The sequence below is a fragment of the Saimiri boliviensis genome, chromosome 10, assembly GCF_048565385.1.
Source record: "Saimiri boliviensis isolate mSaiBol1 chromosome 10, mSaiBol1.pri, whole genome shotgun sequence".
Taxonomy (NCBI): Eukaryota; Metazoa; Chordata; class Mammalia; order Primates; family Cebidae; genus Saimiri; species Saimiri boliviensis.
In genome coordinates this window covers 77,781,958-77,797,462 of record NC_133458.1, presented here as the reverse complement: position 1 = coordinate 77,797,462, position 15,505 = coordinate 77,781,958, and the positions used below count along the sequence as shown (strand labels likewise).

The window sequence follows — 15,505 nt, the reverse complement described above, 5'->3', positions numbered from 1 at the left end:
AAATGGAACACAAACTAACAATTTTTTAAGTAGTAGAAAAATCCAAATAACCATATTTAGAGAACCTGTTCTATACCAATTATAATTGTCTTTTTGCTTGTCACTTTAAGAGTCACAGCAGAAGGGAGGCTAAAATTACTTCTAAGATGGCAAAACAAACTGATAAATGCCTCTAGTTATTTTCAAGAACACTTAAAGGAATTGCCCACTTAGAGATTTCAGTGTGCCTGGTCTTTCATCACATATGAATCAACTAATTCTACCTTCTCTGTGGAATCCATCATTTTCTTGGGAAGAATAAATGTATCATATTCCTAATTATAAGCTCTCTATGAAGTTCTCTGAAGAATTCCTCAGTACCTTCTGCTTCATATGTGTATAAATAACCCTCTTCTTTCTGAGGAAGCTCACCTAACATGCACAGTTTACATACCCACTGTGGCTCTTACATTCAAAGACTCATGAATGCAAACATACATTTTTGAATCATGCAGAAGCACTACAGATAATTAGGAGAGGCAAAGATCCTGTTTTCTTTTTTGGAGAATTTTACTTATTAGATAACAAAGCTTCCTACTCCCCACCCCCATAACAATGTCTTAAGGAGAACCATCTGTCCTGTGGGTTGGTCATTATTCTAACTGTCATGTTTTCTTCTCTTCTAGAAAATATGGGTATTTTCTAGAATCTGTTTATGTTCTTTTCTAGATGCATGCAGAATACAGCAGATGGCCCTTCTGAACATGTAGAGGATTACCTCTGTGACCCAGAAGAGATGCCTCTGGGCTCTAGAGAGTGCAAATTACCATGCCCCGAGGACTGCGTGATATCCGAATGGGGTCCATGGACCCGATGTGTATTGGTGAGATGATTAGTCTTTTTATTAGTGCAGAGTTTATTTAATTCCTTGCCAGTAAAGCTTTAAAGACATTATTTTAAAAATATAGTAATTTCAATGTAGAATCTGGTTTTGGGCCATATTTACCAAAGCAAGGTGTGTTTTCTTGGTCACTTCATTGTACGACTGTGCTACTTAAAGTCTATACTCTTTCCTCTCACACTAGAACGGCTCCACTTCTTGCAAGCCTTAACTCAACCCATCATCCTAACCCGGCACAAAAAGCCTTCAGTTTGCCTGAAAAATACACAGCATGTTAAAAACTACAGTGGTGATAATGATTCCCTCCAGGTAAAGGGGAAAATGAATGAAGTAAAGGTACTTTAATGGCGTCAAGTTATTGTCATCCATTGCTTTTTGCCCAGTACCTTTTATTTAAATGGTAGGAATAATCTCTCACTCTGTGGGAACACAGCAGCAGGGGTATTAACACTAAAAAGCAAGATACCTGGGTAAGAAGCTAAGTAGAAAGAAGAAAGCTGTGCATCAGTGACTCTCTCTTTACACACTGGCTCTGTGTCTCTTTGGGCCTGGAAAGCCAGCTGAGAGTTTCAAATCACACAAAGCTTCTATGTTTCAACAGCCAGTAGGGGCTCATCCACAAGACTCTGGGAAGAGAGTCATTTGAAACAACTGGCTGCTTACGTAGGACATTTGGCTTACCCATGGGCATCTCTGTAAAACTGTACATTTCAAAAACAGCATCAAAAGCATGAGAAAAATAAGTAATATGGAATTATTTTATTGAAATACAATATAAACCGGCTTCAAAGAAGAGTTTATGGTGCATATTTTCCAAATAGAAACGGATACTCCATTTCAGTGTTAAAGATACTGATTGGCAGAAAACTGATATAGCCAGAGTAAAACAAAGATGGCAGTTGACTTTAATGCAAATTAAATTGTAGTAAAGAATCAACTGTTTCACAAGGGTATATAATTAATTTTCAGTTCTAATTTCATAGCATCAGATTTGAAGTTCCATCAAGTCACTGGGCTGCATGCTACATTGTCTATGTTTATAATAGACTTTTTACTGTCAGGTAATATAAAAAGATTTCATTTTTATACAGTAGGAAATATAAAACCCAGGCCTCTTCTTAAACTTATTAGTAGGGGTTCTAATAAAAGGAACCACTAAACTGGAACTTTGTCCATTAGGTTTCTGTATTAAATGACCAAGGATAGTCATCTTAGAAGAATGATGGAGGCTCTATTTTATATATATAAGAGTTGGTGAAGCATATTTTGTGTTCTTGAGAGTTTGCCAATAAGAATGTTTGGATAAGAATAAAATTCAATGAGGTGAATAGACCGTGCTTCCCAGGCTTTACATTTCTTTAAAGAAACACCTTAGAAAAATTAAATTTAACAGAGTTTAATTGAGCAAAGAACCATTCAGAAATTGAGCCACCTCCCAAACCAGAACAGGTTCAGAGAGACTTTGGCACTGCCACGTGGTTGAAAAAGTTTCTTGGGCAGAAGAAGATAAGTGACCTACAGAAAATGATGTACAGGGGACAGAAGTGAGGTTCAGAAACAGCTAGACTGGTTACGGCTCGACGCGTGTGACAACCAAAATGAGTGAGGCAAAGTCCCAATCAATCAAGGTTTAATAAACCAGCTCTAGGACACATCTGGGGAAAAGCAACAAGGTTTTCAGAAGAGGTGTTCAGGAGGTTTTATGTTTAGACATTCCCTTAAATGTGGGAAGGCAAGTAGGAAGAGAGGCAGGTAGGCATTACTGCAAATAGTTATATTCCTGTGAGACATTAGTTAATGCCTAATAAACCTACATTTTACATACGATAAGGGGAATGTTTAAAGAGAAAAGGGAAATAGAGGAAGGATCAATTATGCAGACATCTCCGGGTAGATCAAAGAATGGTTTTATTCTGAACCTGAGAAAATAAGCTTGCAATTGTTACTGTCAGTGTGGAATCAGACTTCAGTTTTAGGAGTTAGACTGTAGACCTAAAGTTACTGTTGTTATGCTCTTTTATTGTGGTAGGCCATAAAGGAATTTACCTGTGAATGTTCTATGGGAGAGTTATCCACAGATGCCTGAGGCCTTTTACCTTTCCGTGGCAATCTGGCATAATGCTCGCAATAGCTATTCATTTGGGAGAGTGTTGCAAGATGGCCTCCAGACTTACCCTTTCCTTTTGCATAGGGAGTTTGAGATCCTGAGATCTTTTTTAAATTTTCCTTTACATTTGTCATATTTGATCACGATTTGAACAATAGGCTACGTCTGTCTGAAACTCGGTGATTGCACAAGAGCAGGTTATAATCTGTTTACACATCCGAATAGGGTACAGTTAACTATGTATGAAGAAATCTTTAGGATGAACATAAATTATGTAAGGAGGCAACGTTAGCCTAAATTTAATTTGACATATTTTACCTTTAACTCACCTTGTTTCTTCTCAGGCCTTCATTAAACAGATACAGATTAAGCTTTTACTGTCTATCAGGAACTGTGTTAGGTAGGGAGAATATACAGATATCTAAAACATAAGTCTTCTCCTAGTGCACTGTAGAAAGGAACAAGACCTTTATGTAATACACATTATACCAAGACAGTGTTATTCCAGTGGTGTGACCAAAGTGCAATGGAAGTAGGAGAAGAGGAAGCAATTATTTTAGGCCTTAAAAAGTCCAAGGAGGTGGGCCAGACATGGTAGCTCACGCCTGTAATTCCAGCACTTTGGGAGGCCAAGGCGGGTGGATCACGAGGTCAAGAGATCGAGACCACCCTGGCCAACATGTGAAACACCGTCTCTACTAAAATTACAAAAATTAGCTGGGCATGGTGGCGTGAACCTGTAGTCCCAGCTACTCAGGAGGCTGAGGCAGGAGAATCGCTTGAACCCAGGAGGTGGAGGTTGAAGTGAGCCGAGATCGTGCCACTGCACTCCAGCCTGGTGACAGAGCGAGACTCCATCTCAAAAAAAAAAAAAAAAAAAAAAAAAGTCCAAGGAGGCTTGCTCCTGGTTTCTTCCTGTCCTTAGAAATCAATTGTTTTCAGAAGTCTGTACCAGTAGATGACTGGCAAGCCACTCTTTTTAGATTATTGTCAACTGAAGAATGACAAAGTCATAAATTTGGAAAGGAGAGCTTTACATCTCATAAAGGGTTGTAGCCTGCAAGGTGGCCGCTCTGATAGCTGCCAACCAGAAGCTCGAAACAATACACTTCCAGGGAATGGCAAAGGGAACAATAATTTGTGTTGAGCAGGGTGGCCAAATATACCTATTTAATAAGTTATATGAGGAGTCATGAATATTTATAAACAGAAAAGTATGCATGTTCAATAGAGATTTATGCCCCCCTTACATGTCCCATGTACCAAAAATGGTGGCAGTAGTATGATCCAAGGGTGGGTGTTCAGTGCTCTGATGTCAAAAGGTGAAAGAGAGGTCACAGAAACCCTTACTGCACATCCTCCATGGACTTCCCAGAACCACTCCATGATCAGTGGTTTCTGATTAGGAAGAAATGCTGGTTGGTTGGTTGGTTGCAAACATAAAAGGGAGCGGTAGGGTCAGGCTGTAACCACCCAAGGGGTTCTTCCTGCCTGCTCCACAAATAAAGACCAGGGTATTACAGTAAAGAAAGAGTTTAATAGACATGAGGCCAACCATGCCACATGGAAGATGGAGTTAGTACTCAAATCAGTCTCATCTAAGGCTCCTAGGTAGGGGTTTTTCAAAGGCAGTTTGAGGGAAGGGGTGGGGCTGCCACGTAATGGGTGCTTGCTGCTGATTGGCTGGGGCAGAGATGAAATCAAAGGTGGTCAAAGCTGTCCTCCTGCGGGCTAAATTCTTCTGGATGGGGCCACAGGAACTGGGTTGGCAGGTCCAGGTAGAGTCCTGGGTGTTACATGTGCAAAAAACCTGAAAGGATATCTCAAAAGGCCAATCGAAGATAGTGGTGTTGTCGTGTTGTCTCCAGGAGTTGCTAGGAGTCATCTATGTCTACACCTTAGCAGAATCCAGATTCGTCTCCTCTCCCAGCCCGATGGCCTTTCAGTAGCTTTACAAAGGCACTTGAGTTTGCAGAAAGGCCTGTTATCATTTAAACTATAAACTAAATATTTCTTGAAGTTAGTTCAGCCCCCAAACCCAGGAAAAAGCAAGATGAGGGTGGGTTAGAGCAGATCTCTTTTACTGCCATGATTTTCTTACTGTCATAATTTTTGCAAAGGCAGTTTCAAGACAATTGGTTGATGAGGTATGGAGTGCATTTTTCCAAAGGTCTGGTTTCTGTACAACCCTCAAGGAAGAAAGCCTAAATGCCAAGAACTGAGTTTTCAAGGTTTCTCTGTGATCCCTATGGCCAAGAGGGGGTCCATTTGGTCAGCCACAGGGCTTAGAACTTTTTTTTTCAGTTCTAAATTAATAATTAAAATTAGAATTTAGAATTGTTTTTGTGCATTTATATGTGTGCATCAAGAAAAGAAAACTTACTAAGACCTAGTCATTTAAAGTTATTCTTAAAATGTCATTTTTTAAGGTCCAAAAGACTATACATAATCCACAAACATATAATTATATATCTATATAATAATATACATAGAACTTGATATAATTCGCATTCTGTAATAATTAATATGACCACCATGTGTGTGTATTTGTACAGATGTGAGGTGATGTGTTAGCAAAATCTCATTCAACACCTTCATTTTACACAGTAAACAACTGAGGCATAATGAGGTTGTTTGACTTGTCAGAGTTAGCCAGTGGCGTGAATGTGCTCCTGCTCCAGTGCTGTCTCTAATATAAGAGTTGTTTAGCTGAGTATTCACCTTTCTGAGAATTTGTAACGTTCTTTTTAAGCCTTGCAATCAAAGCAGTTTCCGGCAAAGGTCAGCTGATCCCATCAGACAACCAGCTGATGAAGGAAGATCCTGCCCTGATGCTGTTGAGCAGGAACCCTGTAACCTGAACAAAAACTGCTACCACTATGATTATAATGTAACAGGTACATGGGGAGTCATCTGATCACAGAGTTAAGTCCAAATTCCATGCCTGTTAGCTCTGAAGATTCCCGTCAGCATAGTTCATCTCTATCTGTGTGCCTTTTGGACATGCTACTTATTGTCCCCGAAAGAATTACTTATTAAATGACAAATATTTATCTGTTTTTTTAGTAAACACTAAGATAGAGGAAATAAAAATGTCTCACAGACATTAGCCCTTAAAATAGGTTGTGAATATGCTAACTGTTCCTACGTAAGACAACCTTTCACTATGGGGGGGTGACTCTAAAAGAAATATTTTTGGCAGAGGTATCAGATTTACTCAAAAATGTCTTTTTCAGAAGATGCTTAATTGTTTAAAACATACTGAGGCAACAATTCTTGAGGCGTGGGCAGTTTATAAACATGATTAGTTTGATCCAAAAATGTCAGCAATCTTAAACTTACCGAAGATTATAAATCAATGGTATAAAAGGTACAGATAAAGAAAAATAGATGAGTATTCTCAGAAAAACCAGTTTATTATTATTTGCATTTTCCCCGTAAATCTCATTTAATACCATCAAGATGCATACTCTAGGAAAGAGTTCATAAGATTGGAGACAACACCAAAGCTTACTTTGAAATTTTTCCCTAGTAATTTTCACTCTGAACAAACTCAGGAGACTGTACAATGACACATTAAAGGTCACACTGGCTTTTTGTTTCTTTTAGTTTTTCTCTTCAGTTTCCTTTGATGATACAAAACAAATCAAAGTTATCAGGGATGTGCTATGTTACCCAGCAAAAAGAGATGAAAGAGTAATTTTGCAAAAGATGTAAGAGAAATAAGTATGGCCAAAGTGATTTTTATCACTCTAATAAATGTATGCATTTTTATGCATTATAAATATAGACAAGAAGTAAAATATATAATGTTTTATTTGAATATAATTACATAAAGTACCATCTGTCACAATTATGATTATTTTGCTAAAATAGAATGCAAAGATTTTAAATTATGCTTTTATTGGGAAAAAAGTTTTTAAGTGACATTGATCTGCAGGTCAAAGCCATTTTTACAGTGTCACTAAACGGCTATCAAGATTTTCAAGTAGACATCTGCCTTTAAGAATAAACCCTGTAGCTATGTGCAACCCCAGCAATTCCATTTGACTCCTGATATGTTCAAAGCTGAGACCCATATGCTCTGCATGGGGGATGATTGATTATGGGGCTTAGGAAGCAGTTGTGAATTAAATATGGGATTCGGGTCATCAGAGTTTCATTTAAAATCTGTTTCATACTGAGCCTTCTGTTCTGATGGGCTTCATTTTTTCAGACTGGAGTACATGTCAGCTGAGTGAGAAGGCAGTTTGTGGAAACGGAATTAAAACAAGGATGTTGGATTGTGTTCGAAGTGATGGCAAGTCAGTTGACCTGAAATATTGTGAAGAGGTGGGTGGATGCTGTGTTATATCTTTGTGAGTAAATTCTTCCCTAATAATTTCACTGCATGCTGAGCCCAGTGACCCGTGCTGCATGCAGCTCGTTGCCAGCAGATGTTTTTCTGCACTATTCGCAGGCTGCTAAGTAAGTTCTTGAAAAGACGCAATGCCTAACACTACTGATTCCTACATACAATTTTCTGAATTTTCTTCTACTTGGTGCCCAAAGGTAGCCTAGTAATCAGCCTATTCTGAAAGAAATGCTTAGGGAACAGTAAGTAGTCAAGGTGAATAAAAGCAATAAATCTTAATCAGACTACATATCATCTTTGGTAATTTGATGTGGATTTTGTGTAGTGCCTGGGACACCTGCCAAGGTCCATCATTTATTCTCTTTGTTACTAAACATTGATCACATGTGGTTTCCTAGCAGATTTTGATATTAGGATCTAATACCCAGCTGTGTGTATCTAAGCAGTCCGGTCTGATTGAGAGCCTCAAATTCAAACAAAGGATTGAAGTCGGTCATTACTATCTTCTAGGTACAGAGAATTGTAACTGGTAATTATCTGATTGATGACAGTAATGTCATCATATCTAGATGTGAGCTTCTGAAATGTGAGAACACATAGACATTGGCCGTTCTTAGTTTTTATGAAGCTACACTTCATGTTTTAATAATTTTGTCTGATTTCTATACCGAAAACATGACAAATATTGACTCTCCATGCATCTGAGGTCCCTGGGTCATATGCCAACCAAGATAAGCGGGAGCCTTAATAAATCTGGAATAGCCGAGAAGGAGTTTGTAACCTCATTAGAGTTTAATATACACTGTCACCATGTCTTCTGTCTACACATCCTGGGGTTATTATAAGCCCACAGTGAATTGTTCCAACACCTAGGGGAAAATTCTAAACAGAAATATTTTAATTCATTTGATATACTCATCATGCAGACCTAACTTAACTTTCTTACATCCCTGTGCATGACAGCAGAGCGCTCACATGTGTTGAAAACACAAATTTGTTTAGTTAATAAATGCGTCCTGCTATAACCTTAAAACTTAATCTATTCATTATTTACATTTGAATAATTGGAAATTTCACACTTGAATCATTTTGGATTTGTAACCAACAACATTGAAGCAATATAACCATTATACGAACAGCAGCAGTATTAAGGAAGATAACAGCCATATAGTGGCTGGAGAGCTTTACTTCTAGTTGATTAGTGCATCCTCTTTTTGCAAACATAAATGCTCTCCTTGGTAGGATGAAATATAAAATAACTAACTCAGAGCTTTGTGAGCGCTGAAACCTAAGCATACATGACCAATTTTAAACTCTTTCATATGACTAAAGGACAAAGCTGTAAACAGGATTCTTGATTTCTTAAATATGAGTAAATAGCTGGGAAATAACTAATTTTAATTATATGGGAGTCTACATATTAAGCTCACATGCAAATATTATAATATTTGAATGCTTCAGGGCGATTAGGGACTCCAGTTTTAACGTTCTAGCAAACACTGTCTTCAAGACTTAAAATTTGCCTGTGCCAACCCTGCATTCAGTGCCACCGCAGTAGATAACACTTGCTGCTTTTCTGACAGCCACAAAGAAAGAGGGCATTATTATCCAACAAAGAGGAAAATTAGAGTTAAACCCAACTAGCATTTCTGTAGTATTTTTATCTTTAGTGTTTTTCAGACATTTACTCATTGGATACCCAGCAATTGGTTTTGTCTTTCCCATTTCTTAGATTTTTGAATAGATTTCTTCTTTAATTTATTTAGACACGTACATTTAAGTAAATGAGAGAGAGAGTTAAAAGAGAGCTAATCAATGTAAGGAAAAAAGTAGTACAGGACTAAAATGTCTAAGTAGTAGATATGTAAGTCAGTAATAATTGAATTGTATGATTCAAACTCCCCCCATGAAATTACTGTTTACTTTAAATGTAACATATTATTTTTATCATATCACCTCAAGATTCCTATCTCCTACCTCCCATGACTTTTAAGAGGCTTATGAGGCTTCAGTTGAGTGATATGGTGAAAGTTTTCATACTAAATACTCAGCTTTGTCAAGTATTACTCATATAGAATATAATGGGGGTGCCTGCAGAGAGATATATTACACAAAGCTTTGATCTGATCCTCTCTCCATGGGTAACTTAGAGCTAAAAGCTATACTTGAAACAACATGTTTCAAAAAATTTCTCTGGTTTGCCATTATCTGCTGTATAAATTAGAAAACATAAACTTTTCTTTCATGCAGAAATAAAAAAGGTCTTGGAAATTCCAAGAATTACTAGTTTTAAAAATTCATATTCACCTAATAAGCTCTTCTATTTCTTTTTCATTTGTAGGCAGAGGCTCACTCTGTTGCCCAGACTGGATTGCAGTGCCGCTATCTAAGCTCACTGCAACCTCTACCTCCTGGGTTCAAGCAATTCTCCTGCCTCAGCCTCCCGAGTAGCTGAGACTATGGTCATGTACCACCACTCCAAGCTTATTTTTTATTTTTAACTTTTTTTAGTAGCGGTTACGCTTATGCTGGCCAGGCTGTTCTCAGGTGATCTGCCTAGCTAGACCTCCCAAAGTGCTGGGATTACAGGCATGAGCCACCGCACCCAGCTGACATTTTCCTATTTCAGTGATACTTTGTACCTTAGATGTTTTAAATGTTGGAAAGTACAGCAGAAGACTTTGAAACCTCATCTTACATTTTTAAAGCAGAATATTTATATGATCAGTAATGGAACCCAAATGCCAACAAAATGGCACATTATTATCTGATGACAGGGTTTGACACCAGAGTAACTGAATTATACTACAGTTAGTTGTTAAGTTTTAGAAGTGAAAATCTTTGTTTTAAAAAAAATTCACATAAGATATTCATAATCAAAAAAACTTTGGTGACCCATATTTCTTTATTAAAAATATAGCTGATAGTTTATATTATTTCAATTCATGAAAGCATTAGTTTTGAGTAGCATTTTGTGTTTAGAACATTTTCCTTTTGCTTTTCCGTTTAACATACATAAAAATAAATACAATTTTAAGATACAATTGTAGATCAAAATACTGATGTTATTGGTGTTTAGCTAATGCAAAGTATTTATGCTTATATTTATTTATTCTCCATTTAGGGAAACTCAACCAATTTGGAGATTAAATCTACTTTTTTCATTACTTATTGGAAATACTCAAAGAATACATAAGGATAGAGTCAGTGGGCCCCTTCCTTCATCCTGTGCCCCTAACTTCCACTCTCCTGGGTCCAACCACTTTATACTTTTAATAACTTGGATGTTTGTCCCCCAGGTACCATTTTATTCTGTTATGTGGCTTGCTTTTTCTCCCTTTCTCTCTTCTCTCTTGTCTCCCCATTCTCTGACTCCCTCCCCAGATTTACAATATACATACTGATCTAGCTCTGTTCTTCCAGCTGGGCCTGGAGAAGAACTGGCAGATGAACACGTCCTGCGTGGTGGAATGCCCTGTGAACTGTCAGCTTTCTGATTGGTCTTCTTGGTCAGAATGTTCTCAAACATGTGGCCTCACAGGTTTGTTTGTACCGTAACTCATATTAGGCTAATGGTCAAGGAGTATGAAATATAATATCCTTCTGGCTTTAAGCCATGTCAGATAATCTTCAGAAAGGTTGAATTGGTTGTTTTTCTTTCCAAAAGATGTAAGCCTTACTTGCTCCTGGATATCCTCAGGAGATATCACAGTGATGCCTTCTCCCAATGAGATATATGCTTACAAAACCATAACATATCATTAAAGTTGCATCACTTTGTATGTCTTAAAGGAAAAATGATCCGAAGACGAACAGTGACCCAGCCCTTTCAGGGTGATGGAAGACCATGCCCTTCCCTGATGGACCAGTCCAAACCCTGCCCAGTGAAGCCTTGTTATCGGTGGCAATATGGCCAGTGGTCTCCATGCCAAGTGCAGGTATAAATCGTCAAGAAGTTGTAAGGAAGTGTGTACTCTTTATCTGCAGAGACTTGGTTTCAGAAATATTTTCAGAGCTTACAGATGACAAGCTTCTTAAAATTTTTATGTGCCTTGCCATTTTATAACCAATTAATTCGTTTTGATAAGCAAACACTCCCTGCCCTGTACTTTTAAAATCCTTTGGAGACTGTTTCATTTTAATAAAAATTTATTTTCCTGCCTTTAGCTAGAAGAGAAATAAATTGTTCAAAGTATGCTTTACTGCTAGTGCCCTATAGGGCTTCTTCCCTAGGGTTTCCAATGCTTCTCTAAATCTTCATAAATCAAAGTCAATGGTGCAGAGATGACTAAGTGATGAGCTCTCTAATGAAGTATTATTTCTCTTTCTCTAATTAGTTATTTCTTCCTCCATTCCAGGAGGCCCAGTGTGGAGAAGGGACCAGAACAAGGAACATTTCTTGTGTAGTAAGTGATGGGTCAGCGGATGATTTCAGCAAAGTGGTGGATGAGGAATTCTGTGCTGACATTGAACTCATTATAGATGGTAATAAAAACATGGTCCTGGAGGAAACCTGCACTCAGCCTTGCCCAGGTAACAACAGCAAAAGCGAATTCATAGTCTGATTATTATTTCCTAGGACAAGGGCCATGGCGGTTGCATATAAAGTATAAGTTACAGGATATCAGGAGTCTTCTTATTCGGCAATATCTATGCCAACAGCTGAACACTATGCCCATGGGGAAAGGGGCACTACCTTATTACTGTCAGGTAGGGATGAAGTCCACGCCTCCCATGTGGCCTCTCTCAACACCCTCTTGGAGTTTTAATATATGCAGGAGATGGAGATTAAGGCCTTAGGCCCAAGCTCCACAGGAAAGGTATGAAATAAAAGTTGAGAAAAGAAGGATAAAACATAACTCATTTGGGATTTCCAGAAGAGAATAAAGAGACACCAGTGTTTAAACACTTAATGGCCAAAAACAGATTAAGTCCTCATAATAAGAGCTTAAACTGGGTTCAGGGTGGAATCAACAACTAACTCATACCTAGATAAATGTAGTTAAAACATAAAATATAGAACAATAATTAGTAAAGTCTTCAGTGAGAAGGAGATTATCTACAACTAGAAGACAGAATAACAGTATGGAGGAAACTTCTGAAAGATGCTGTTCTGATTCAGTGTTAGACACAATGGGTGCATGCAGAAAAGGTTGTGTATCAACCAGTATAGGAAAAATGGCAGACAGTGATAAGCTAATAGTTACGACTTTGGGCTTGATGCAGAGAATTGTAGGGGAAATTTAATGTCCAAATATGCCAGAAAACCCATCCTTGAAAAAGATATAGGGGCAATAATTTATTAGTGGACTGGAAATGAGCAGATTGAAAATGAATTACCTGTATTTTATCCCCAAGTAGAAAATTTATATTCTCCCAATTTGCTTATAATTATGATGTAAAAATTGTATCTCTTTTAAACTATTTTTTGTGAATAAGACTTCAAAAAATTAAGGATTTGGCAGAAAGATAATGGAGCATAAAACATTTTCTAGATAAAAGGATGTGATTTAAGAAAAATTTTAAGGTGAATAACATATATTAATAAAAATTTATAAATGGGATTGAGTCCCTGCAAAGCAGCTTCTTCTCAATGAGTGTAAAGTTTCAGCTTTGCAAGGTGAGTAAGTTCTAGAGATCAGTTGTAAGACATAGTGCCTGTAGTTAACAATACTGTGTAGTATACTTAAAAATGTGTTAACTGGGTAGATCTCATATTAAATGGTCTTATCACAATAAAAAATAAAATGTAAAAAAAAAAGTAAAAGAAAAGAAAATTTGACTCTTGTCCAGGCGCAGTGGCTCACACCTGTAATCCCAGGACTTTGGGAGGCTGAGGCAGGGGACTCACAAGGTCAGGAGTTCAAGACGAGCCTGGCCACCATGGTGAAACACCATCTCTACTAAAAATTAGCTAGGCATAGTGGCGGATGCCTGTAATCCAGGGTACTTAGGAGGCTGAGGTAGGAGAATCACTTGAATCCGTGAAGCAGAGGTTACAGTGAGCCAACATCACGCCATTGCACTCTAGCCCGAGCGACAAGAGTGAGACTTCCTCTCAAGAAAGGAAAAAGAAATCCTGACTTCCTAAAGCCAGGCAAAGTATTGCTGTTCAGACATTCCCATACCATACCTGCCAATAATAGCTTTTTGCGGATCCAGCAATTCCCTTCTTTCATTTCCTGTCGCTGAAACTGGTCTGATATCATTTGAGATCTCACACACAATTCCATTTAATAAAATCACTTTGCTTCACTGCAGACCCAGCCTGAGGCTGTGGCATCAGGTGACACCTCCAGACAGGGTCAAGGACTAAACCTTTGGACCTCGATGTACTGAACGGCCATAGAGGCAACATAAAGTGACCAACGCTAAAAGTTGTAAGGCGTACCTGTTCCAAAACCAAATCTCCAGCACCAATAATAGGATTGTGATGACATCCACACCATTGAGCAGAACTGGCATCCTTGTCAGACAGTGGTGTATGCCTTACTGTGGACACTCCCCATATGGTTTCATTATACTTCCTGCAGGAGAATTACCCACTCATTCGACTGTTACTTACCAAATGTAATTACAGGTCAGGCCTTGGCCTTGAGGCCAGAGATACAGTGAAGACCAACAGACCCTGTCCTTGTACAGCTTACTTTCTAGTGGAAGAAACAATTGCTAATCTAATAGTGACAAAAACATAAGATTATAATCTGTGGTAAATGATGTGAAGGAAAATTACAGGATCCCATGATAATACAGAACAGGACAAACACATTGTTTTAATTAAAGTAATTGCAAATCTAGGAGGAGGCTGCTCTTCTCTTGTAAATTACAATCTATTCATTTCAGTTCCTCTCTTGCTAGTTTTTTCTAATGATGGGTTTTGAAAGCTAGCAATATGTGTACTAATAAGCCTTAAAGACTCGAATACTGAATTAGGAAGTACATTTCATGTGTTTAATTGTCATATCTTTGGCAGGCATAGAGAAATTTTATTATTATTACAATGGTTTACATGGTCAAAATAGAAAAATGTGTTTAGAACAAGAAAATATCTCACTCTCATTTGCTGTTATTAAATCTTTGAAGCCCGACATGTATTACTTTGGGGAGATAATTACATAAGTCACGGAGTATCATTAAAGGATTTATTAAGTTTTGTTGCAAAATAAATGATGCTAAATGTGGGCTGCCGCAGAGATAAAGCCTGTTGGTAAAAAGATATGTTTTCTTTCCATGTCATTTTCAATCACTGAGGTAAAATTATATTACTTTCATATTGATATGACTTTTTTAAACTTTAGCTGTTTTCCTGTATCATTAAAAACTGCATAACCCCAAAGTGACATTTCCTAGGAAAAAAAGTCTTTCTAAAACTTTCTCAGACTACTTAGAAATTCTTTCTAGTTGTTTTTTCCTTTGCATTTCTAAAATTCACTAGAACCATCTGTACTTCAGGAGTATCAATTACATTCTTTTTAATAAAAGTCTACAAAAATCACTCCATTTTACTATTATGTATATATCTTTTAGTCAATAATTCATGTCTTATCAGGACTTCTTAGGCACAACACAAGAAGTTTTTCCATTAATCACATCTCCAAGCAACTTTGTGCTAATACCAGTCACCTTCAGCATAATATAAGGCAATATGAATTATTCATATGACATGGCTAGAATAAATAAGTGATAAGAAACCCTTGTGAATTTGTGTCTATCATAATTAACTGTGTACTCTGAAGAGTATTACTAAGCAGTCATTCTGAAAAATGAATGGGTTAATGGGAAGGTCATATTTCATAAAATCTTTTCTGTTCTTAAGATATTGGAAGCATGGATGAACAATGCACTCCTAGTTACATACCCAACAGAAATGCATATATAAGTTCATCCAAAGACTTGTACTAAAATGTTCACAGCAATAATGATAGGAAAAGTTTACAACTCCCCACATGCCCATCAATAGCAGAATGGGTATCTAAACTCTGATATATTCACACAATGGAATAAAGTACAGTAGTAAGAAGGAACAAACTAGAACTTCATAAATGTATGCTGGATCTCACAAACATAAATGACAGCAGACAGACACAAAAAAGTACATACGGTATGATTTCATATATCACACCTGGGAGCGTTCTGAGATCCTGGGAATGTTTTGTTCCTTGAT

At 37.5% G+C, this 15,505-nt stretch overlaps 1 protein-coding gene across 8 annotated transcripts in view; it reads left to right on the top strand.

Annotated features, from left to right (window-relative positions):
* THSD7A (thrombospondin type 1 domain containing 7A) overlaps positions 1–15,505 on the top strand; it is an 885,997-nt gene that overhangs the window by 827,179 nt on the left and 43,313 nt on the right. For all 8 annotated transcript variants that reach the window (XM_074379520.1, XM_074379521.1, XM_074379519.1 and 5 more), the window contains 6 exons: positions 709–862; positions 5,740–5,884; positions 7,204–7,319; positions 10,765–10,882; positions 11,134–11,279; positions 11,700–11,874. In XM_074379520.1, coding sequence (XP_074235621.1) covers positions 709–862; positions 5,740–5,884; positions 7,204–7,319; positions 10,765–10,882; positions 11,134–11,279; positions 11,700–11,874 — 854 coding nt within the window. The remainder of the gene's footprint in view (positions 1–708; positions 863–5,739; positions 5,885–7,203; positions 7,320–10,764; positions 10,883–11,133; positions 11,280–11,699; positions 11,875–15,505) is intronic.